Raw genomic sequence first — 24,934 nt, 5'->3', positions numbered from 1 at the left:
TCATTCCACTGACACAAAGTAGCATTTGCAGAACAACTGTCTTCCTTGCCCTCCAATTTTCTTCCATTTTCACCTTCTTTTCCCCAGTTTCCTCTGAACCTGGGCAAAATACATTCATGATGCAAACCAGCATCACTCTGCTGCCAGTGTTACAGATGTGCTGATTTATGCTGCTTGGCTTTTGCTGTGGATCCAGCCCACATGGCTTACACCACTTGGAAATATTTTTTTTACCCTGTGGTTGGTTTTTTTTGTTTGTTTAATTATCAATCAGTTCTACTCAGAGTTAAATCTAGCAGCCAGTTCTAAAAAAAAAAAAAAAAGGACATAAAAAATAGAGCAAAATTCTCTTTTTTTATGCCATAATTATGCCAAACGATGAAAATTGTCCACCCACTCCCAAAATCAAAACAGCATTACCTCAATGTGCAGCTCCTGTTGAAGTACAGATAGTTGTGGTCATTTTCCTTAAAACATTAGTCATAGGGGGGTGTTGTTCAGCATGACACCCTACCAAATACAGGCCAGTACAAATCAACATGGCAGAGCCATGCTTAATCTGTGGCAAATGTCTAATAGAATTCCATGCTTACAAAAAAACACCCTTTTTTTTTTTCCTGACTCAAGCACTTGCTGTCAACAAGGGTGACAGCAAGCACATTACTGAACCTATGGGAAGCCCAGTGAAACCTCTGCAGCACAGCAATTAAGTAAATAGGCACTATCACCATGTGCTGATCAAAACACTGATTGATCTCGAAACCTCTTTGGTGCCATTTCAGCAGCTGCTTTTCTGTACAATATCCTGATTAAGACAAATGTGTTTACTCAAGCCCTGATCCTGAAAAATGCTTAAGCACATATTTAATTTCAAGCATGTAAATAACCTGATTGAGTCAGACTGTGTGCTTCAAATTAATTAGGTGCTTAAGTGCTTGGTTAGACGAGATGAAGAGGTGCCGGTTGAGCTTCTAACAGCCTTTCAGCTTCTGTCAAATTCAGGTTCAAACGAAAAGCTTCCAGAGCAACTCCACGGGCATCCAGGATGCAGTCCTTGCACAGGCTGCTTACAGGAGCCAAGATATTCAAGATGGGGTCCCAATGGAGACCATGAAAAGTCTCAGCCTTGAGTGACTGGATCTAGAGGATCTTCCAACCCGTCTGGTGGTGTGGAGCATCTCTGGAGGTGGTGGTGAGTTGATCTCAACTGGCTGGAGTTTTGGCCAAAAGTATCATCTGTGGCATGTGAAATCCTCACACATTCCCAGCCTGGCCATGGTGCCTGTGCCTGTGCCTGCATAAAGCATTGCCATCCAAGCTGCAGCCAGCTTCTGCTGGTGGAAGAGCAGTTTGCAGAATCAGACCTCTTGCTGAATGAGCTGAGAAAGGGGAGTCTAGTGTCGGTGGTATTGCTACAGCTTCTCCTTACCATCCCCCACTGGAAAGAACTTTAAGCTGGTCCTGTCTAGGAAAACTGCCTTCTTCTGGCTCAAATTTTTTAACCAATCATAAAGGCTCCAAAAAAACTTGCTTCTTTGTCCATGTCAACTATGTCACTATTACTGACAGAGACAAAAATCCTGTCCTCTCTCTTCAGCTGAAAGACACCGCCTTGGTAAATGGAGTAAAGTCCATATTCCGCCTTTTTGGACCAGCAGCTTGTTCTTGCACTTTTCATGAGCAAAATAGGCTCTGGGTAATTAGTCAGTTTGTAAACATACTGGACAAGCTGCTTGGGGTTCCTGATTTGAACCAAAAGATCTGAATCCTCGTTCTCGTTTTCATGGAAACGAAAATAGGTCTGTGAGTAGATGTAGTAAAAGCCTGTCTGGGGTATCACCAGCTCACCATTTCTCAGCTCCACGTTGTAAAGGAAAGAGTGGCCTTTCCTTGATTCCCAGTTGCTTATTTTGTGTCCGTTGCCTCTTCTGGGCAAGGAATCTACTTGGTGGGGGGAAAAAAAAGAGAGAATAAGTTAAATTCAAAGCCAGGTAGTGAAGCCAGGAGTCTGCTGGTTGGAGCAGTCCTTTCTAACAGCTGGGGAGGCTGAATTCTAATAACAAAGTAAGGAAACCTGCTCTGCCCAGTGACTCATTTGGGCCATTCTCAAAGCAATTTGAAGGTCCAAGACTGAGCTGTTTAGCTCTGCATAGGAATCACACACAGAATAACACAGAATTACTGAGGTTGGAATAGGCCTCTGAGGCCTTATGAGGAGGGGCAGAGAGACCTGGGGCTTTTTAGTTTGGAGAAGACTGAAAGGAGATTTAATAAATGTTTATAAATATCTGAGGGCTGAGGGTCAGCAGGGGGGAAGAGGCTCTGCTCACTTGTTCCCTGGGATAGGATAAGGAGCAGTGGATGTAAGCTGCAGCACAGGAGGTTCCACCTCAACACAAGGGGGAACTGCTTTACTGTAAGGGTCCCAGAGCACTGGAACAGGCTGCCCAGAGAGGTTGTGGAGTCTCCTTCTCTGGAGACTTTCAAGGCCTGTCTGCATGTGTTCCTCTGTGACCTGAACTAGATTGCATGGTCCTGCTCTCGCAGGGGGGTTGGACTCAGTGATCTCTTCTAACCCTTAACATCCTGTGACCATCAGGTCCAGCCTATGACCTAACACCACCACATCAACTAGTGCCACATCCAATTTTTCAGGTCAACTATCTTTATTTTTAATTTCTGTGCTCCCAAAGAGATAAAAATCATCACATCATTCCTTAGTAACTAATTTTACATGGCCTTTTGTGTCTGATACCCTCCAAACCTGTAGAAACTCTACCAAGCCTTTTGTTAATATGGCCTGAATGCCAAACCTGTCCTGCATGCGTCTCGCATTCCCAGTAGGTCTGTCACTATAGCAGCTGGGACTCACACAACTTTGAGAAGGAAATTAAAGGGAAGAAAAGAGGGAAACTTAACATTGGGAAGGATATTTACTCTTTTCCCCAAATGAAGGTTCTAGAAGAAAAGTTAGGAGAGATTTCCAGAGGGAATGGTCTTTCTCCCTGCTCTGTGAGAGTAGGCATTGTCTGGATGACTTTTTTTACGACTCGTTTCTTACTGTTAGTAAAATGCAAGTATTAAAAAGCATATGTGAGCACGAGGCTAGCAACAAGAGAGTAATTTCTGTGATCTTTAACTGTTTTTAAAGGTTCTTCCTTACTGCGTGGGGATGGGGAGTTCCTCCTATTGCTGCTGCCCGTCAGATGCGCGGCGATCCTGTTGATGGGAGAACGCGGTTGCGGCCCGTCGCTCTGTGACAGAGTCAGAGCTCTTTCAGCTGAGGAAAGACCAGAAAAGGAACCTCACATCAGAAGCAAGGATGGACTAAAGCACATCTCTCCCACTTGGCCTGATTTTAAGGAACAGGTATGCCGTGTTTAACTACATCATAGACTGAATGCTGGGTATGTTAGCCAGTAAGGATGAAATTTCTCTTCCACTCTCATTCTCCTTGAAATGCCTTTACATACCTATTTGTTATCCTTTTTCTTTTCCCATCCCCAAACTGCTAACAGACAACTTAAAAACAACCCACAGTACCATATTTTCACATTCATTATCTGTGTACAGTTCTGGAGCCCCCAACACAAGAAGGACATTGAACTGTTGGAGCAAGTCCAGAGGAGGCCATGAAGGCAAGAGGGCTGGAGCAGCTCTGCTGTGAGGACAGGCTATGAGAGTTGGGACTCTGCAGCCTGGAGAAGGCTTCAAGGAGACCTTGTATTAGCCTTCCAGTATATGAAGGGGGCCTAGAGGAAAGCTGGGGAGGGACTATTTACAAGGTCTTGTAATGACAAGACGAGCAGTAATGGGTTTGAACTGGTAGAGGGGAGACTTAAAGTAGATATTAGGAATGAAGTTGTTTACAGTGAAGGTGGTGAAACACTGGCACAAGTTGCCCAGGAAGGCTGTGGCTGCTCCCTCCCTGGAGGTGTTCAAGGCCAGATTAGATGAGGCCTTGAGTGACCTGTTCTAGTAGGAGGTGTTCCTGCCTATGGCAGGGGGATGGAACTGGATGATCTTTAAGGTCCCTTCCAATGTAAACCATTCTATGAATCCTTGCAGTATTCAACATCTTTACTCCGAATTTCCATTTGGAGGTCATAATGCTCTTGCTCAATGTGTTTAGAGCTGCATGAGCTTCAGCAGAGCAATTATTTAACTGACTGACGTGCATAGGAGATCAGTGCTGCTTGCTTCTGAGAGAGCCGACTGTTTAAATGGGACTGGGATTTAGAAGCCAAGTCCTCAGCATCCACCTTGGTTACCTTGCTCTAACCACTCCACCATATTTCTGGCTGCTGAAAGTTTGCCTTCCAGTAATAAGCAATCATTTTTTGATGACTCGCTGCCAGTACAAGATCTTAGTCAGTGTCTTCTGCACTTCTAAAAATTCCTCCAGTCACTACACATCAGGTGCCACTAGCAGCTCCTTTTTGCCAGTTAATAGAATTATTATTGTACCATTGACTGCAGATACGTTTTCCTTGTAGCTTCTTGAAATCATCTGCCAACAAAGACAGAGAAAATGAATTAGCACATCACCAAGAACTGATAGGTGCAGGGAAAAACACACCGCTTTCTCAAGCTCCTGAGCAAAAGGTATGCTGGATTTCATCAATAAGCAAGTAAAAGAACCTGTTAGTTTGTTGTAATGATGTATTTCTACATTTACACCCTCTAGCTAATGAAATGCATGGGGAAACACTTTCAAGAGAGCTCAATCATTTGGGCTTGAAGATTTTTATCCTCATGCTTTTCACAAACAAGAAGAGCTACACTGTACAAGCAGTTCACATTCTCCATTCTCAGAATACTTGGCAGTGTGCACTTCCGTGAGATCTCAGCTCTGAGAACTTAAATTCCCTTTGTTTTTGTACCTACACCTATTTATCCACCTAACCTTTTAAACCAGCATACCTTTCTTTGTGTGTTCCCCTTCTTTGTAACTATTTGCTGATTGCAGAAAGCAACCAGTTTGGTTACTGACGATGCTGCAGCATGTAGATAGTTTGAGAGGATTTATCTAACATGGGCCCTGTATTGCCACTTACTGATGGGCTCTGCCTTCCTTCCTTTCTTTCCTTCCCTTCCTTCTTTCCTTCCTTTCTTCCCTCCCTTCCTTCCTCTTTCTTTCTCATTCCTTCCTTTCTTTCCTTTCCTTCCTTCCTTTCCTTTCCTTTCCTTTCCTTTCCTTTCCTTTCCTTTCCTTTCCTTTCCTTTCCTTTCCTTTCCTTTCCTTTCCTTTCCTTTCCTTTCCTTTCCCTTTCCCTTTCCCTTTCCCTTTCCCTTTCCCTTTCCCTTTCCCTTTCCCTTTCCCTTTCCCTTTCCCTTTCCCTTTCCCTTTCCCTTTCCCTTTCCCTTTCCCTTTCCCTTTCCCTTTCCCTTTCCCTTCTCTTTTCTCTCTACCTATCCACCATCTACCTATCTTATTATCATTATTATCATCACCATTAACATTATTATCACTATCACCACCATTACTTTGATAATCATTACCTAGGGTATCTTTTTTTTTTAATCAATCATGCTGTCCACTAAAAAAAGCAGTGTTTTCTCTATGCAGAATTTCAGGGAGTTCTAAACCAAAGGAGGCGAGATCTATAAATACAAACACAAGGACTGTAAGATTTGCCAGGTAAGTTTCAGCCAGAAGTGAATTATTATGGATGAGCTTTTTTACATGCTGGAGATGGGATTTTGATAACCACTCCAGAAGATTTCAGCCTTCCTGATTTTTCAGCCATGCTTATTTTCTTCTCTATAGCCAAAGTTGTGTAAGTCATGCAGGAGATAGCATTCTCTGAATGCTGAGCTGGGAAAGTACCATACCAATGCTCACTTTTTCCTTCCCTCATACACTACACAGCCTATGACTAAACCATTCCTTAGGCACCTTTTTACTCCTCCCCACGCTACATTTCACCTTATTTTCTCAAGCTAGTCTCCATGTATTTCCAAAGAGTCAGTGACAGCTCTGCTAGCAGTGTGATCTCTATGGACAGGGAAAAAACAAGCTCAAGGTAAACACTTCCAACCTGAGGTATTTCAGGCAAGCCAACCTGTGCCTGAAATCTCCTGGTTCTTTGCTTTATTTTCTGAACGTAGTGAATCCAGTTAGCCTTTGTTCTATTTGCTTCAGTGCAAGCATTCTGCAGCTGAGGCTGTGGCTTGACTATAGCTCTGCAATAAAACAATAGCTGAGCCCCCCCCCCCGGCCCTTGACTTTGCTATTAGGATTCTCTGAATTGTAATATCATCGAGCACACTGTTTCAGCATGTCAGCTCCCAAATACCTTTTTAATTAACTTTCCCAGGTGCCACTTTACTTGCCAGCAGGGATCAGCCACTCTGTCTTCGCTTTCAATTAGATCCAAGTTTTGGATGAAATTTCCCATTTCCTCCCCGGTGAGACAAGCGATGCCACTCTTGGAGTACGTGTCCCGGAGCTGCAGCAGAAGGGAAAGCCAAGATTTTTCACCTGTGATGTGCTCTGCAGATGTTCAGCTGAGGTATGTCACTAAATTCACTGTGCTCAGGAACATGCTTTCTTACCTCTTAAAGCATTTGCTAGTACGGTGCAAGTTACTCAGGGCTACAACTACCTGAAGGGACATTGTGGAGAGGCTGCTGCTGGTCTCTTCTCACAGGTAACTGGAGACAGAACAAAGGGGAACGGCCTCAAACTGAGACTGGGTAGGTTTAGATTGGACATTAGGAAGAAGTTTTTCAAGGAGAGAATGGTCAGGCATTGGAATGAGCTGCCCAGGGAGGCGGTGGAGTCACCCACCCTGGATGTGTTTAAGGGTTGTCTGGATGTGGTTCTTAGGGATATGGTTTAAGGTGAATTTTGTAGAGTAGGGTTATAGGTTGGACTTGGTGATCCTGAGGAGCTTTGCCAGCCTGTTTTTGTGATTCTGTGATATGACTGTACAGAGACCACAAGTAATTAATCCTGATTTTACACTATTATTTAACTATGATGGCATACCTAATAGAAAGATGTATTATCTCTGTGGGCATAGATTTGGTGTCCGGCACTCAACTAAGTAGGATTTGTGAAAATTCAACAACCAGGTCACTAATGTTGTGAATTCTTCAGTGGCTCTAATCGTGCATGAAAAACATCTCTTTTGCACAAGGGATTTTTTCTTCACAAACCATAGAGGGTGAAATTAAATACCAGACCTATGTAGCTTTCATTCTGTCTTTTCAATCAAACCCACTTAAAATGCAGGCTTTTGCTGGGATGTATTCATTCTGCATCCTCCCTGTATCCAGTCTGGCATCTCTGTAACTGTATTTGACCTAGTGGTCCACACAGAAATTACAGAACTTGGGTCCTAATAAGCTTATAATGCTGAATGCTTGTGACATGGGCCTGTGTCTCTATTCTCTAGTCACAGAGAAAACATGTTTTCTTTCGGATGGATTAGCTTGAATGAATGGCAAACTGCCGTTAGTTCCACAGGGATCTGACTGGGAGAGCTGACATCAGAGCGGAAAGCTCATCCCAAGCGACACTCCCAACTCCAGCTGGCGCTGTGGCTTCATGTACAGCTCACAACCTGCCACCTCCAGCAGCAAATACCAGCAGAGATCAGCTCCTGCCTGCCCTGGACTCAGTGGCTGCCCGCATCAGCTTTCTAAAGGTAAGGCTGTGCCAGCAAATTACTACAAGAACTTGTAAGAAACAGCAATCAGCAACAAACAAAGCATTCAACAAACAAAGACCTCTGGTTGTTTAACATTTCAATTTCACTCTTCTTATGTTAAAGAAGTGTGGGTTTGTTTGCCACACAGATATGTTTATCTTGCAAGTGCCAAATTCAGCTCTCCTTGAGACAGAGGTATTGGAAACAACAAATGTTAAGTCGCTTGTTAAAAACCAGAGGTGTTTAGGAAGAGATTTCTAACTCCAGGAACAGAATTCATGCCATTCTGCCAGTTTTACTAAGTTGAAAAGCAACTTCATCTTGTAGCAGCAGACTACCAAGATTCATCTACTATCTGAAATGAATTTTGTGAAATGGTGCTTGTGAATGTTCCTGTGCCTTTGCCGAGGAGTACAGTGATCCTCTTAGATCAGATTTCTTGTTTCAAGAACTCACTTGAAGTAATTAAGGTAAAACCACGCTCAAAATTAAGGGCTCTGACAGATTAACTATACTGGCTTCTGTAACAAGGAAGAGTTTAATGAGTTAAAAAAAAAAAAAGGTTTGATGAGTTTAAAAAAAAGATCAGCTGAGATGTCACCAGGAAGATGCGCAGAGGGCTGCAGCAGCTCTGCTATGAGGACAGAGTTGGGGCTCTTAAGACTGGAGAAGGCTTCGAGGAGATTTTATAGTAGCCCTCCAGTATCTGAACGGGGCCTACAGGGGGCTGGGGAGGGACTACTTGCAAGGTCTTGTAATGACAGGATGAAGAGTAATGGGTTTAAACTGGAAGAATCATAGAATCAACTGGGTTGGATGACACTTCCAAGATCATTCAGTCCAACCTATCACCCAGCCCTATCTATCCAATCAACTAGACCATGGCACTAAGTGCCTCATCCAGTCTTTGCTTGAACACCTCCAGGGACGGTGACTCCACCACCTCCCTGGGTATCCCATTCCAACGCCAGTCACTCTCTCTGGGAAGAACTTCCTCTTAACATCCAGCCTGTACCTCCCCTGGCACAACTTGAGACCGTGTCCCCTTGTTCTGTTGCTGGTTGCCTGGGAAAGAGGGGAGATTTAAACTAGATGTTAGGAAGAAGTTCTTTACAATAAGGATGGTGAAACACTGGAACAGGTTTCAAAGGGAGACTGTGGATGCTGCCTCCCTAGAGGTGTTCAAAGCTAGGCTGGATGACACCTTGGACAACCTGTTGTAGTCGGAGGTGTCCATGCCTACGGCAGGAGGTTGGAACTCGATGGTCTTTGAGGTCCCTTCCAACCTAAACCATTCTATGATTCTCTGATTCTCTTACCAGAGCTGCTAGAGCCCACCTCGGAGATTGTCCCTCCAGTCTGAAAGCAAACAGTTCTGCCTTTCTGCTCTGGCATGCTTTTGCCCCAAAGCATTTCACTCTTCTGGGGTTGCAACAGTATTTTGCATGCATTCTGAACTCCTCAGCGGGGGCAATTTTGTGTCAGCACCAGAGAGTACTGAAGGATTGGTGTTTCTGTTTTAGTGGCAGAGAAAGCTGGGCACTGACAGGTTGTTATCCATACTAGAGCGAGGTTTGTCTGTAGTGCTGGCACCTTTCAGGACACAAAGTCTTCAAAGATCTTGTAAAGCTTCTCCCCTATTCTAGGAGTTCTGTGTGGACTAAGTTTTTAAAACAGAAGGAAGTCTATTTTCCGTGCAGCCCTGTATCCTGAAGCACAATGAACTTTATTGTGCTTGCATCTCAGCACTTCCTCCCATAGCAAAACTGTTGAACAAATGCTCATATTCATACTGGCCAAGCTACTACAGATGTAGAAAGAGAAACAAACAAACAGCTGCTACCTGAACATTTTTCTCTCTGTAAAGACAAAAATATCTGTGGACTGTGCAGCCCCAGGTGAAGCTATATTAACGCTGATATTGGGAAGAAGAATGGGAAGAAAAATGGGCAGACAGAAATTGCAGTTTACCTTTTGAGAGTTATTCCACGTGCATCGTGTGCACGTGGGGCAGGAGACTGTGTGCCTAGATAAGCTTCTTCCCTGTTTGTTGTGCAGCAGATGGCACATGCACCTAGATGTGCTTAGGTACACCCTCCTGAGCCAGCAGCCTGTATTTTGTAGCCCAGAACAACTTCAGCGTGGGCAAATTAAGCTTTTCCCACCAAGTGCAGGCTGGTTTTCATTTGGGCAAGTATTATTACATGCGGTTGTGTCCCAGGTGTATATATTTGAATAAAAGGAGGAGATAAGTGCGGTTACTAATTACTTAGATGGGTGAGCTTGTTAGCAAAGGACTCTGAACTGCATGCATGAGGAGACCAGAATGCACTTATCTCTTTTTTTTGTCATTGTCAGAATCGTTACCTGGTTTCATAAAACCAACGTATCTCTGTGACTCCTCCATTTTACCAAATAGAGGGCAGCCACAGCTACAAACTTTGCAGGAAAACCTGGTCCATGCATTTGCAAGCTACGAGCGTTGACTCATACTGTGAATACTGTACGCAGCCCTTCCACAATGGGCTTCACAGAGGGCTCTGACACTTCATAAGCCACCAGCTATTACATTTTGTGTGGTCTAAAAGCACAGCTAACACAGCATTGTACAGGTAACATAACATTTTACATTTATGCATTTACCTACACTTAGCTTTTACCTTTCTGCCACAGAAAGCAACTTAGTGGTAAACAACTCCAGCAGGCTAGTGCACTTTAGCCGAGACACACAGGGAAACCCTGAGTACTACGGGGGCAGTGAAAAGTCTGATCACACACATTAAGGTTCACGGAAATATCGAGTAAACGTCGTTTTCTTGCAATGCAAATAGTACTTTGCAAGAAAAGGAAAGCGTTAGGCAGCTTCTAGCGGGCTGGAAGGAAATCAAAGCACCCAGACTATACAAAGGGAATTTTACAAGTAATTCAGACGAATCCTGTAGTGTTTGTGTCTGGGTGAAGTTTCTTTGGGATTAGTCACTGTCTTAGAAGTATGTATTTTCCTAGAGAGGGCATTTAAAAGGCACCATCTCAAGCTTTTCTCAGTGTTTTGCCCCTTGTTGTCTGCATCGCTATCCAGCTGGCAGAAGCTGCCGGTGTCGTTTCTGCAGTGCTGTGGGGGCACTCCAATACGCTGAGGCGGCAAGTTTGGCCCTCTAATGAACAGCACATTTTGCCCCTTCTCTGCAAAAATGCCTAGCTTACAAAATGCAAAAGCGCGGTGAATGCTCTTGCCTTGAACCCCGTCCCCGGCCTGGCTCCCCTCGGCCCAAGGCCGCCGCGGACAAAGGCGCGGACAAAGGCGCGGGCAGCCGCCGCTGAAGCCCTTTGTCTGCAGAGCGCCGGGGGCCGCAGCTCTCCATCCACACGCACTCAGGAGCTGCCCCCAGCTCCGCCCGCGTCGCAAACCTGCAGCCGCTTCTGCCCCGGGCAAGGCACTCGGGCTGCTGCCCGCCCTTCCTTTTCTCGCCCGTAAAAACACAACAAAGGCAGAGAGCGAGGTGTCCCCCCACCGGCCGCCTGCCCCCACCAACCTGTTTGAGCTCGTTGGTGAAGTAGAGGAAGGTGACGGCCACGCAGACGGACTGCAGGAGCACGGCGCCGACGAGCACAAGCCCGCAGGTCAGCCCGGGGCTGGGACCGGCCGCGGGCAGCATCATGGCCGGGCAGGCCTGCGCTCCTCGCTCGGAAGGCTCGTCCCTGTGGCGGCGGGGCTGGGCTGGGGGCTCACCCGCCGCTGTCCCGCTGCTCACTGCGGCCCCCGGCAGCCCGTACACCCCACTGCCCGCCCCGGCTGCCCGCCCTCGGCAGCTTCAGCCCCGCGGCCAACTGAAGGAGTGGAGCGGGCGGGACTCGGTCTCCCCCCGCCCCGTCTAGAGTCGCGGAGCGGGGCGGGGGGATGGGGTGCGGGTCCTGTCGGGACACTCGGTCACTATCGGGATATGCAGCTCCTCCTGCCTGCCCTCCTGCCCCTGCGTGGGGGGGTTGTGTCCCCGCCGTCACGTTGCATGCTATTTCTGAGCCGTCTCCACTGAGGAACGGTAGGATTATTTTGGGAGATGAAGGCTCTGGTTAAGAGTAAGGAGAGACTCTGAACTTCGAAGCTGTGTTGTCCTTCTCCGCAGCTTCTCTTGGAGAGCTGGTGCCTCAACGAAAAGTGCCTATGGGCTGATAACTTGGACCTGTGATGTGAGCTGCAGCCCAAGGTTACCACTGCAACCCCTTAGCCAGGACTCCTTCCCCCAGCCATAGAATCAGACCGATTGGCATTGAAAGGGACCTTAAAGATCATCTCATTCTAGCCTGTCTGCCATGGACAGGGACAACTTCTACTAGACCAGGTTGCTCAAAGTCCTGTCCAGCCTGGCCTTGGAACACTTCCAAGAATGGGGCATCCATAACCTCTTTGGACAACCTGTTCCACACTCACACTACCCTTGCACTGAAGATTTTCTTCCTAGTCATAGAATCAGCCAGGTTGGAAGAGACCTCCAACATCAGCCAGTCCAACGTAGCACCCAGCCCTGTCCAATCAACCAGACCATGGCACTAAGTGCCTCATCCAGTCTTGTCTTGAATGTTTCCAGGGACAGCGACCCTACCACCTCCCTGGGCAGACATGTCTCATCTAAAGATAGCTATACTCGTTCAATGTAAAACCATTGACCCTCACCCTATCATTACACTCCTGATGAAGAGTCCTTCCTCATCTGTCCTGTAGACCCCCTTTAAGAACTGGAAGGTTGCTATAACATTTCCCAGGAGCCTTCTCCAGCTTTAACAACCTCAGCTTTCTCAACCTGTCCTTACAGGGGTGGTGTTCCAGCCTTCTCATCATCTTCATGGCTCTCCTTTAGACCTGATCAAGGAGGTCCATGTCTTTCTTGTGCTGGAGACGCCAAAGCTGGACACATGACATTCTCACGTGTGGAGCAGAGGGGGAGAATCCACTCACTCAACCTGAGCTGGCTACACTTCTTGAGCTGCAGCCCAGGATGCAATTGGCTTTCTGGGCTGCGAGCACTCATTGCTGGCTCAACAGGTTTGATGTTGTGGTGCCTGAATGCCAAGTGCATGTTGAGCTTTCTTTGTCTGAAGTTGCTTTTGGGTTTGTTTAGGTTTCTTTGGTTGATTTTCAGACCTCTAAGACTCCTTCTTGCAAGCTTTTCACCAAACTGTTGAGCCTTGAAATAACTTTTCCAAAGGCATAAGAGGTGTCCATTGACTTTCACTGGGATTTCAACACCTTGGTTTTAGAAAGACTGAATTCTAAGCAAGTCAGCACTATCTGCAGACACTTTAAAATCAGCAGAGATAACAGTGTAAGGTCTGCTGACAGTGTAGCCATGGAAAATTGGGATTTCAGATCCAAGTGTAGAGACCTGAGTTACTTCACTTTCACACCATTGCTGCCAGCAGTATGAAATTTTGTCTCCTGCCCAATATCCATAAGCCCGAGTGCCAGGATGCAGGTAGGACTTTTCTGTACAACTACAGGGGGAAATGAAAATAAAGATCTCTTTATCTTTCCTGACTATTGAGAAGATCTTTAAGAGATGTAACTACATTGCACTCAACCATTTGCAGGAAAATGAGGTTTTATTCTTTCATCTTAATATATAATAACAAATTAATCCTCCAATCCCTGTTTAATGTAGCAGGAGGTGGTTTATTTGTCTGGCTCTTTGCAGCAATCAGTCTGGGTGGCAGAACAGTTTAGATATGTGTAATACCAACAGATATGTCAGATGGGGTGGATTAATATTTCCTTGAGTGTGAGCTCATGGTACTCCTCCTATGATTGCTGAGCAAAGTAAATATGACATTTTTGGTCTCCTGCTTTGCAGCATCCCAACCTCTTTGTGAGCAGGGCTAGCGGGACTCTTGTTCACTTACTGCAAAGCAGCTCTCTGCATCAGCCTCAGAACTATAGATTTTGTATGCACAAAAGAATATGGGGGGGGAAAAAAAGAAATAATAATCTGCTTCCCACTATGTTTAGCGTGGTTGAGAAATTTCATCCAAGGGAGCTCTGTGAAGAATCAACTGATTTCAAAGCAAACTCTTGCCTGCTGCAGAGAGTTTGTGAGAATTGTTCAGGGAGGTTCTACCTCCTCTGGAGGGAAAAAAAGCTTCTTTCAGTGTTTTCTTTCAAAGAGAGGAGAAACAAAAGTGAAAGGAAGCCCAGGGCACTGCAGAGCACTCTTGTTGTTCTTCACGTGTAGGAGTTGATCGTTACTCTGTTTTTGCAATCTCTTCTCGGCTATCTCTCTAACCTGTGACTAATAACAGAAGTACTTTTTTTGTGAGCCTATGTATCAATTCATGAAAGATGTTTTTCAAGGGCTAGGTGCTCAGGCTGTAGATGTTTATACATCGTGATCCATGTCCCCCTGACTCATCATTTGCAGTCCTACATGGGCATTACTTATGTCTCTGATTTAACGCTTGTTTAGTTGGTGCCAATGTTGTAAAGCAAAATTAATGAAGTTTGTTTTGGAAAGAACAAGGAAAACAAGGAGAAAAACAAACAAAAAAACCCTACTCAAATCTGTATCTTCCTAAAATGATTATATTTCTTCCTGAGGCTTTCAGATCTTAACATCTCCTTGTGCAATGATAACATGTTTATGAGTTTGCACACCAACACAGAATACTTCAGAGTGAAACTGACCATTTTCACCATTGAATACACTTGATACATCTTCGCTGCTTTCAGTGCCTGCTTTTCTGCAATCAGTTTCTGTCTGTAGACAAGGTAAACTTACACTGAAAAGAATTTGTTTCAAAGGTTCTGAGAGTGTAAAATCACTGTTTTGATGAAATTTTATCACAGTAAAACTGTGAGGTCATGACACCAGTGGGAAGGAATGTTATTAGCGCCCACTTAAAACCAAGCTCTCTGCATTTGTGTAGTGCTAGACCAAAGCAGCTGCCCAGCAAACCCTCGGATTCTTCCTGGCTCCTTTATCCTATTAAAGCTTACTCAGTGAACTGTTTAATTGGAGATAAACCCTAATCTGTCCTGTGGACTCAGGACCTGTGTTACTTAGCATGTCAAGGAAACACCTGGCATTGGACCTGCTGTACTTCTCTCCCCAGCAGTGTGATGAGCAGGGATGTGTAATGGATCTGAAAATGCATTAAAAATTGAGGGAACAGAAGAGTGTCTTGGAAAAAAGTCCTTTGTTCTCACTCCTCACTGACTGTTGGTGAGGGAGGATGATGAAGATGTTTTCAGAGGAGGACAGAGGTTCACACGTGTTTATATGTGTGCTTACGTCTCCCAGTGCTGCACGTGGATGTTATCACCACTGCTGTCACTCCCTGCCAGCCCCAGCACAGCAGGACTCTGCTCGTTCTCCAAGTCAGAGAAAGCAGAGTTGGCTTCCTGGTATGTAGCAGTTCTTGACATCAATTTCACTGCTGAGCAGCAGAGAGGGTCATGTTTTTCATCACAGGTATCAAACCATGTAATTGTAGTGCTGTAGGATTTAACCATTCTGAAGGGGAAAGCAGCCCCACAGCTGTGCTTTCTGCCTCCTGGGAGGAGCATGGCTTAAATTGAGGTTTTAGTCACCAAAGTTGCTATATGACCACTCATGCCTTCCTTCAGAAGCCAAAGCCTAACTTGGGGCGCCTAATTCCCACCAGGAGACACCTGAATGCTTCCATTAGTTTGGAGTTTGCTACTCCACCCATTCATTCCTACAATGAAGCTGTTGGCTGTAAGACACATTGCTGTGTCTGCTTTCTTCCCCAAAGGGGAGGGATAGTCCCTGCCCTCTTCCAAGGCACATGTTAGCCACTGCCACACTCAGCTTCAGGGGCAGTGGGCATGGCCAGTCTCATTGCTGCGCAGCCTCTCGATTAATGAGACACAAAATTGTGTCTCTTGATTTGTGGCAGCCAGCACAGAGTGAACCTTGCAAAGTGGTCTCCTTATCCCCTGTGTGCAGACAGATCACATCTTGGCTCTTGAGGTCTGTTCATTGCTTCACGCAATAGTCTGTGAATCTTGTGCCAGATTCAGACCTCATGTTTTGCTGCAAACCATTGCAAATTCATGAGTTAATCATGATTTATGCTGTCACTGCATCAGAATGAGGACCTGTTTTTCAGTGCAGGGCCCTTTTTGCCTATGGTGTTGCACAAACAACAGCAGTGGTCTGGCCGGCCCAAAATTCGCCTATGAATTAATTTATTCAGACTTGACATCTCTCTTTCAGTACCTCAATCAAGAGAGATGTTGAGGTGCTGGAACATGTCCAGAGAAGGGCAACAAAGCTGGTGAAGGGCCTGGAACACAAACCCTATGAGGAGAGGCTGAGGGAGCTGGGGGTGTGCAGCCTGGAGAAGAGGAGGCTCAGGGGTGACCTCATTGCTGTCTACAACTACCTGAAGGGAAGTTGTAGCCAGGTAGGGGGTGGTCTCTTCTCCCAGGCAACTAGCAATAGAACAAGGGGACACAGTCTCAAGTTATGCCAAGGAGATCTAGGCTGGATGTTAGGAGGAAGTTCTTCACAGAGAGAGTGATTGGCATTGGAATGGGCTGCCCGGGGAGGTGGTGGAGGCACCGTCCCTGGAGGTCTTCAAGAGAAGCCTGGATGAGGCACTTAGTGCCATGGTCTGGTTAATTGGATAGGGCTGGGTGCTAGGTTGGACTGGATGATCTTGGAGGTCTCTTCCAACCTGGTTGATTCTACGATTCAAGCAGTGAATTTGATAAATAGAGCAGGGAATTGATGTGCATATGCATGCCACACTCATTTCCAATGATGCTGTGGCTATAGCACTCTAGATCTAATTTTAGATCTCTCAGTGTTGGCTGGCAAAACATTTAACCTTTTGCCTGTTCATGTACTCTATAGATTTTAAGCTTTTACTTTATGTGGGGTATATAGGGATGCTTCCAACAGTGTAGTGTCCTTTATGAGCACTCTTTGTCTTTAAGAGAATTTGTACTCTAGCTTTCTACAAAACATTTGTACTTAGAAAGGCAGTTCTTCAGCAGAACAGGAGCAATGGCAGCAGTATTCTCTAGATCTGTAGCATTTCAGAGGACCATTAACTGTGGGTTTGAAGTTTGCTCACAGTGGCTGTAGGAACTCAACTCCTGTGCTACCAACCTTCTTGGCGAGGTTGCTGTGGCTTACAAAATCAAAGAGCAGCTTCCTGGTGCTGAACTTTCCTGTGAGGTCTGGTAGAACTCCAGCTGTGGGCTGCAGTACTGATCTACTGACATTCAGTGTCCAAGCCAAATGCCAGGGATTGTCACCAGGGATGTCCTGGTAAAACATGAAAAGGTTGCCCATCAAGTCAGTGAAGACAGTTCCACTGGAGTGCCTTGGCCCATGATTCCTGGTCAGGTTTTCTAAGGTTTCTGTGTCAGAGGTGTTCAGAGGGCTGGAGCACCTCTGCTGTGCAGACAGACTGAGGGAGTTGGGGTTGTTGAACCTGGAGAAGAGAAGGCTCCAAGGACACCTTGTTGTGGCCTCCCAGTGTCTGAAGGGGGCCTACCAGAAAGCTACTGAGGGACTTTTTAGTATCTTGGGTAGCAGTAGGACTAGGGGCAATGGAGCAAAACTGGAAGTAGATTTAGATTAGATGTCAAGCAAACATTCGTCACCATGAGGGTGGTGAGACACTGGAACAGGTTGCCCAGAGAGGTGGTGGAAGCCCCATCCCTGGAGGCTTTTCAGGCCAGGCTGGATGTGGTTCTCAGCAGCCTGATCTAGTGTGAGGTGTCCCTGCCCATGGGAGGGGGGTTTGGAACTGGATGAACTTTCAGATCCCTTCCAGCCCTGACAATTTTGTGATTATTATTCCTAGTGCTGCAACTCAGAATTTCAGCTCTGCGGGAAAGTCTTGCATCTCAAAATCTCTGTTTGTCTTAGAATGAAAGACTTTGGTTAACTTCTTTTTAAGAGTAGTTGAAATTATCATTAAAATGAGACATGTATCCCATGTAAGGGCTATGTGGCTACACTTTCCTGTATACCCCTTGAGATCCCTAAGTTATAATCAACTCACTTCAGCTGCAGCTCCCAGGTCTGGATCTTGCCAAGCAGTTCTTACCTTGTTACTTGACCAGACTTGTGTGAAGCGCTGGATGATGCTGAGGCTCTTTTACTAAGGGAGAGAAGGGGATGATTTCAACTACTTTTAACTCTTTCTCTTTGTTATATTAGCAAAGTGATAATGTTGAAATAGGTTTGTTGCAGCCCCAGCTCCAAGGGGGGAAGCTGGGAGGAAATCCATAGCACACCTACATTTCAGAAAGAGAAAGCATTGTCCCTGGCACATAGCAAACCTTGCTAAGCAATCAGCTTGAGCCTTGAAGCATGAAATTTTATCATCTTTACCATAGGTGAATGCTTTTAACCTCCACTGAAAATGGAAAACACTTTTTTTTCTTACTGGAGTGCTAGTTGTGTATGCAAAGGAATGACATTTTCGAGGCTTCTTCCTGGTAGAGCATCAGTCACATAACCTGCAGGTCTTTGTCTGGCCTACAGCTTCCTCCTGGGACAGATCAAAATCAATAACGAGGCTGTAGATAGAGAGCTGAATGAGATTTCTACCTCCTCACTGAGGGGACCTGCCATTTGCTCTCCTCCATGACACTGGCATTGTGGCCAGGACTGCCACTCAGATGTGTTCTCCCAGCTCACAACGAATTGCTGTGAGTGCAGAGGAAATGGGAAGAAGCAGCTGGGGATGATTTTCACTTGCATGAATCCCCTTCCCTGTAATTACTAAACAATAGCTAATGGACTGGACTCTGTATTGTGTGATATTAACAGGTTGGACTCTTTTCTCCCTTGTAATTGAAAAAACACAGTTAAATTCTCATCTCCATCCAGCAGAATCTGTTTTCCTGCAGTCTTGGCTTGGTCTGCGACATACTGAATCCATATTGAGTATGTGTGGGTTTGTTTGTCTATTTACACCAGGACAGTCATCCTGAGGGTGCACTAATGAAAGTGGGAGGTATATTTAAGCATCCACAGCAGGAGCACTGTGTCATGTAAGGTGACACCCCCTGCTGTGTGTGCATTGTCTGGGTGCACTCACTGTGTCTTACTGCTGTGGAGGCTTGGAGGCTGCTCGGTGGTTGCTTTGCTCTGGAAAGTGATTTTGGTACAGGCAAAGCAGACACTGCAGATACTGTTTGCCTTAGCCTGGACACAGGCACTGGAAACTATTGTGGACTGCTCTTATCCGTGGCATGTGGATCTGGCTCCAGGGTGCTTGCTGAAGTGCTGCATGCTTTAGTATAGATACTAATAATTTTAAAGCACAGACGTTTTTTCTAGCATCTTTTATGTCTATTGGAAGGCTTCATGCCACTAGCTAGAAAAACATCTGCTCAGTCTTTCATGATGTGTGATTAGTATGAAAAATAGGCAATAACAAGAAGAGAATGTGGCCACAAATATGGCCCTGAGAGAGGGACATGGAGGACTTTCTGAGCGCGGGATGTAATGACTCAGGATCTTAAGGGAGCCTACAAGAAAGCTGAGGAGGGACTTTTTAGGATATCAGGTAGTGATAGGACTGGGGGGAATGGAACAAAGCTAGAAATGGAGAGATTCAGACTGGATGTTAGGGAGAAGTTCTTCACCATGAGAGTGGTGAGAACCTGGAATGGGTTGCCCAGGGAGGTGATGGAAGCCCCATCCCTGGAGATGTTTAAGGCCAGGATGGATGAGGCTCTAGACAGCCTGATCTAGTGTGAGTGTCCCTGCCCATGGCAGGGGGGTTGGACCTAGATGATCCTTGTAGTCCCTTCCAACCCTGACTAGTTCTATGATCCTATGACTCTCACTGGAGAAACTTTTAAATCCTTCATTGTGCTGCTACCTGCACCACCTTAATTTAAGCATGGCTCTTTTCAGATTCACAGCTGTGAGTTCAGGGGGTCTGTGAGAGCTCAGGGACTACTCAGGTTAGCCATAGCTAGACATGGCTGCCCAGAGCATGAAAGGGAAACTTCAGAGGCTGTTGAGCAGGAAATGTGGCAGCGAAGTCAGGGTGAAACTGGCAGAACTTGAATTACTTGTGCAGATTGATGTGTTATCAATTAGGTGAAGTAAAGCTGAAAGGAAACATTGGCCTCAGTGAATATCACAGTGGTGATGAAAAATACACTTCTATATTATGGGAGCTATTGCATAAATGTCCTGCAAGCATTACAATGTAGTTAGAGAGCTACCTTTTTATGTACCTGGATCTCCAGTGGTCACTTTGTGTTTTTAGCAGCAGAAGCAGCAAAGGCATTTTCCTTCTGCTGTGAAAAATTATTCATTATATAGTGGGGAGCAGAAATTCCCCATAGCTACTGGCACACAGAGTAATAAACCAGCTGTGTGCTCAGATTGCCACAGGGATAGAGACTGCATTGGCCTGGTGTGGCAAATTTTGCCAGGTGCAAGGTGTTTTGTTGGGCTTGCATGGGACTGAAACTCCCTAAATAGAAAGGTCTTGAGAAGGAATAGAAACTGGAGGTGTCAATAGGCCTTTTAGTTTCATCATGCCTACTCCAGAGTTGTGTAATATTTAACAGAAAAAAACATTTATAACAATATTTAACTAAAAGTAAACTGCAGTGTACTTCACAGAGCTGCAGAATGTTGACTCTCAAGGCTAAGTTTTTTGCTTTTCCTCACTCAGATTTTTCCAGTTAAGCTCAAGCTGACATCAATTTGCAAAACAAGAAGTTAAGTGTCTGGGAATAAAACCCATATAACAAACACTTCCCCAGCCTCTTCAAAGCAGGATTTCCTTATTTACTTGGGAAGGAAGCTGCAACAAATTCCTGACAATTAATAGCTTATCTTAAAGCAGATAATCACAGAATCAGCCAGGGTGGAAGAGACTTCCAGGATCATCCAGTCCAACCTAGCACCCAGCCCTGCCCAATAATGCAGCATTTTTTGAAAAAAACCCAGTGGTTTAGAGCTTGACAAGGACAATGATTGCTATATTCAACCCAGGCCCTTGTTCTGGGCACCCTGCAGCACATACTCAACCCAGGACCTTGCTCTGGGCACCCTGCAGCACATACTCAACCCAGGACCTTGCTTTGGGCACCCTGCAGTGCATAGTCAACCCAGGACCTTGTTCTGGGCACCCTGCAGCACATACTCAACCCAGGCCCTTTTTCTGGGCACCCTGCAGCACATACTCAACCCAGGCCCTTGTTCTGGGCATCCTGCAGCACATACTCAACCCAGGACCTTGCTCTGGGCACCCTGCAGCACATACTCAACCCAGGCCCTTGTTCTGGGCATCCTGCAGCACATACTCAACCCAGGCCCTTGTTCTGGGCATCCTGCAGCACATACTCAACCCAGGACCTTGTTCTGGGCACCCTGCAGCACATACTCAACCCAGGCCCTTGTTCTGGGCACCCTGCAGCACATACTCAACCCAGGCCCTTGTTCTGGGCACCCTGCAGCACTTTCCTTTCTCCCATTAATTTTTAGCTAGCAGTGAGATGTGAGTTAATGCAGGAGGAATAAGCCACTGGGCAGACCCTTGGAGACTTTTTTGTATCTGAGCAAGCAAAACATTCCAAACTTGTGTATTCATCTTGGCTTGGACATTACTCTGATTTGTGTGATTGCTACAACAGTATCCAGTAGATTAACTACTACTCTGGTCACAGAGAGTCATTTATTAACTAGAAGGTTTATTCAGGTAAATAAAGTCAATCTGAAAACAAAGTGGAGGATGTCAACACTTCCAAGGAAAGAGCTTTCACAGAGGTGCTTTGAGCCTTTATCAAAGTCTCATCCTTCTCTATTCCCAGCTATCTGCTCAGACCAAAGTGCACAGTATTCAGTAGTCCCTCTAATTTCAGGTGGTGCTTCCAAGTGGGTGTTTAGGGTTATTGAGTCTTTCTGTAGCTCAAAACACAAGTTCCCCAGGTGCTGGCTGCCCTCACCTAGGCATGATATGTGAGTCAGGGGAACAAGACATGACTCGGTTGTACAATGACTGGGAGAGGCCATGAAAGGTAACGTGCAGGGTGTGTGCAAGGTCCTGCAGTGGGTAGGGCCTGGAGGCTTTGCATGTTACCCTCATGTCTGCAAAGGAGCCATGAAACCCTTATAACCCCTCCAGACTTCTGTGCACTTGTTTGTTTTCACCAAGCTTTCCTTTGCAGCCAAGGCAGCAGCAGTGACTGGCCAATCCTGTGCTGTGCTGGAGCTGACTAGGACAACTGTCAGCAAGGCCATCTCTGCAGAGGCAGATCACAGAAGAAGGTAAACCCTTCTTTTTAGAAAGTTGATGTTGATTCTAGGTGTTCTGGGAGCTGTTTCACAGCAGGCACAACAAGTCATTGCAGAGAGACAGATGAAAATCATGACAAACTGCTTAAGGATAGCAAAGAATGGGAGGAAACAATTAAAAGAGTTGTTCTGCCAAAGAAAATGTCCATAGGATGATGTCATGGTGATAAAGTTGACCCTTTTTTAAGACCCAGCTTTATAAAGGTTCTTAGATGTCATAAGGAAGAGGGAAAAAACAACAATCTTTCAGATTTTACAGTGAAGGAGCTACAGCAAGGCATGTCCTAGAGGTTCAGGCACAAACCCAGAGATTAAAGGAATCCAGACTTGCCTGTGAAGTCTTTCACAATAGTAAATCCATTTCAAAACTTTTAGTGCTGAGTGTTGAAAACTTGTTTTGGCTGAATCAGTGCATGAGATTGCCACAGAGAAGGCTGTGAAGGACATTTGTGTCATTATTAAAGATACATGGACATGCACTGATAGGGAGTAGCACAGCCTGAAGTCTGTGTTGCACATCCATACTACCTGACTGGGTGAACATGGACATAAACAGAGTAGCACAGCCTGAAGTCTGTGTTGCACATCCATACTACCTGACTGGGTAAAATGCTTCACTTTCTAATTCTGCTGGATAATTTTGTATTGTGAGCCTGTACTGTTAAGCTTGTTAAGGATTTGTGGAGTTGGGGAGCAGAGACAATTGGAAATAGTGTGCCACAGAATGTTAGAGGTTGGAAGGGACCTCCAGAGTTCAACACCCGTGTCAAAAGCAGGACCAGAAATACTCCTGTCACTGGAGTTCTTATTGGTGTGTGTGGCAGTGTAGAAAATGCCTGATATTAACATATCAGGGGTAGCAAGCTTTCTAGACTCCCAGGATAGGGAAGCTGTCACCTGTGCTCCACAGAGGTAGCCCTTGGGCTGATCATCCAAGAGGAGGCAAGCTTTCTAGACTCCCAGGACAGGGAAGCTGTCACTTGTGCTCCACAAAATGGTGGCCTTCAGGCTCATACATCCAAGAGGAGGAAGCCTTCTAGACTCCCAGGACAGGGGAACTTTCTTGGCTTCCCCAAGAATTGATTCTTTCTCTGTAGCATTGAGTACTGCCCCTTGTTAGGGCTTCTCCAGGCCCTTTTGACTTTTTGTTTGCTGCTGCTTTGGTGCCTCCAAGGAATCACTCATGCCCTGGCTCTCTTGGGCTCTCTTGCTCAGTGCAAGGATTCAGCAGGAGTGAGCTTTGCTCTTATTTTGCCTGGGCACTGTGGTCATACTTCTATGACCATTGTCTCTGAAATAGGTTTAAAAATTAACACAAAATAACCCAGAATAATGTAAACAACATAAAAATAACTCCTGTTTCCACTGGTATCCTTTGTGGTTTGTGTATTTTAAAGTGTTTCTGGAGTTGGAACACCTCCCCCAACATTTCAGGCAAATAACAGGCTCATGGTTCCTTGACTCATGGTGAGCACAGAGAACAGAAGAGCACAGTTCTGCTGTGTGATGTTGAGTTCTGCACAGCAAGCTCTGACACAGGGCTGAGGACTCCATCCAGGAAAGCAGCTCTGCAGTGTAGGTCCCAGCCCACTCTGGACACAGGGGCAGGGATGGGCACACCTATGGGCAGGTATTGGAGGCACCAGGCTGAAACCATCATCTTCATCTTGACACCCACCCCTCAGCTATTTATAGAAGTTTACAAGATGCCCTCTCAGCCTTCTCAAGGCTAAACAGCCCCAGTTCTCTCAGTCTTTCTTCATAGGAGAGTTGTTCAAGTCCTGCAGTCATCCTTGTAGCTCTCCATTGGACTCTCTTCAGCAGAGCCCTGTCTCTTGACCTGGGGAGCCCAGGTGTGGTCTCACCAGGGCAAACTAGATGTCTAGTGCAGAAGGATCCATAGCAGGTTCCCTGTGTAAGGCAGTGCCCACTTCCAAGTGCAAGAAGAGTTTCCCAGTACCTGACATGGACTATAAAAGCAGGCAAGACAACTCCTGAGAGAAGATGAGCCACCAGTCAAGGAAAGCAGGCTTGTCTGTAAGATAACCTTGAGCTCATGAGCCTTGTCATTTGTTTCCTCTTGTTCTAAAGTCCCTTTTTTCACTGGCTCACTCTTAGTGCAAGAGAAGATGCCCCTGCATGGAGAGCAGCCAAAGGAAGTAGCTAGTAAGCCAGTAAAGTAGTTCTTCAACACATTTAGACTAAAAACTGCCTCCATGACTGACTGAATTAAAACAACTACCTAGGGGCTTGCCTTGGCTTAAAACACTGTGACTTCTGGAGGCAGCTGAACTTGATTTCTTTGGACTCTAAGAGACCAGTAATGTATTTGGGACAATCAGGTCTTTAATCACCTAGAGAAGAAATATCCCTTCATAATGGCACACCTGACAGCAGAGAGCCATTCCCAGCACAGAGAGTATTCTGGTGGCAGACAGTAGCACTTGAAATCTTGAAATGGAGTGATGGCATGCAAAAGGGAGTCACTCAGGGGCTTCATTCTAAAATGTGGACTTTGATGGTGCAGATGTGGGTTTTGTGAAAGAAACCCACCAGGAAATGATGTTGTGATATCACAGAAATAACTGCTGCCTCTCAGCCAGCTGCAGCTGGTGGCAGTGGTAGGGGCAGGATGTGATAATGGGATGGGATATGATACCCTGTATGCCTACAAAGCACAAATGATGAATGATGCTTATGAGACATCCAATATGATGTTAGATGTGCCCACTCCTCCTCACATTAAAAAAGCTCCTCTTCTTGCTCATTGCCTTCTCTCTTTTGGATCCATGACGTTACTGTTTACTTTGAATCAACACTGGTTCTCATCTGAGCCCATCCAGCTCACTAATGCAGCAGAAAGACAGACAGTTATATTCTGGGCTATCAAGGACTGGCTCAGTGAAGAGCCCAGCAAGCCTGGGGCAGTGCAAGGAGAGGTGGGAGGCAGTGGTGAGGCAAGGAGGACCCTTCTCT

At 45.8% G+C, this 24,934-nt stretch overlaps 1 protein-coding gene across 1 annotated transcript; it reads right to left on the bottom strand.

The window, feature by feature from the left end:
• Window positions 1-307: 307 nt before the first annotated feature.
• TNFSF10 (TNF superfamily member 10) lies at window positions 308-11,381 on the bottom strand. Its single transcript, XM_064165149.1, has 5 exons — window positions 11,192-11,381; window positions 6,300-6,452; window positions 4,468-4,510; window positions 3,164-3,280; window positions 308-1,944 (listed from the first exon to the last, which is right to left on the bottom strand). The coding sequence occupies exons 1-5, from the start codon at window positions 11,315-11,317 to the stop codon at window positions 1,499-1,501; spliced, it is 885 nt and encodes a 294-aa protein (XP_064021219.1). The 5' UTR covers window positions 11,318-11,381; the 3' UTR covers window positions 308-1,498.
• Between the last annotated feature and the right edge of the window lie 13,553 nt (window positions 11,382-24,934).

This window comes from Pogoniulus pusillus, chromosome 26 (genome assembly GCF_015220805.1).
Source record: "Pogoniulus pusillus isolate bPogPus1 chromosome 26, bPogPus1.pri, whole genome shotgun sequence".
In the NCBI taxonomy this organism is placed as follows: domain Eukaryota; kingdom Metazoa; phylum Chordata; class Aves; order Piciformes; family Lybiidae; genus Pogoniulus; species Pogoniulus pusillus.
Note: the sequence above shows the minus strand (reverse complement) of the source record. Positions and strands in the feature narration are given on the sequence as shown.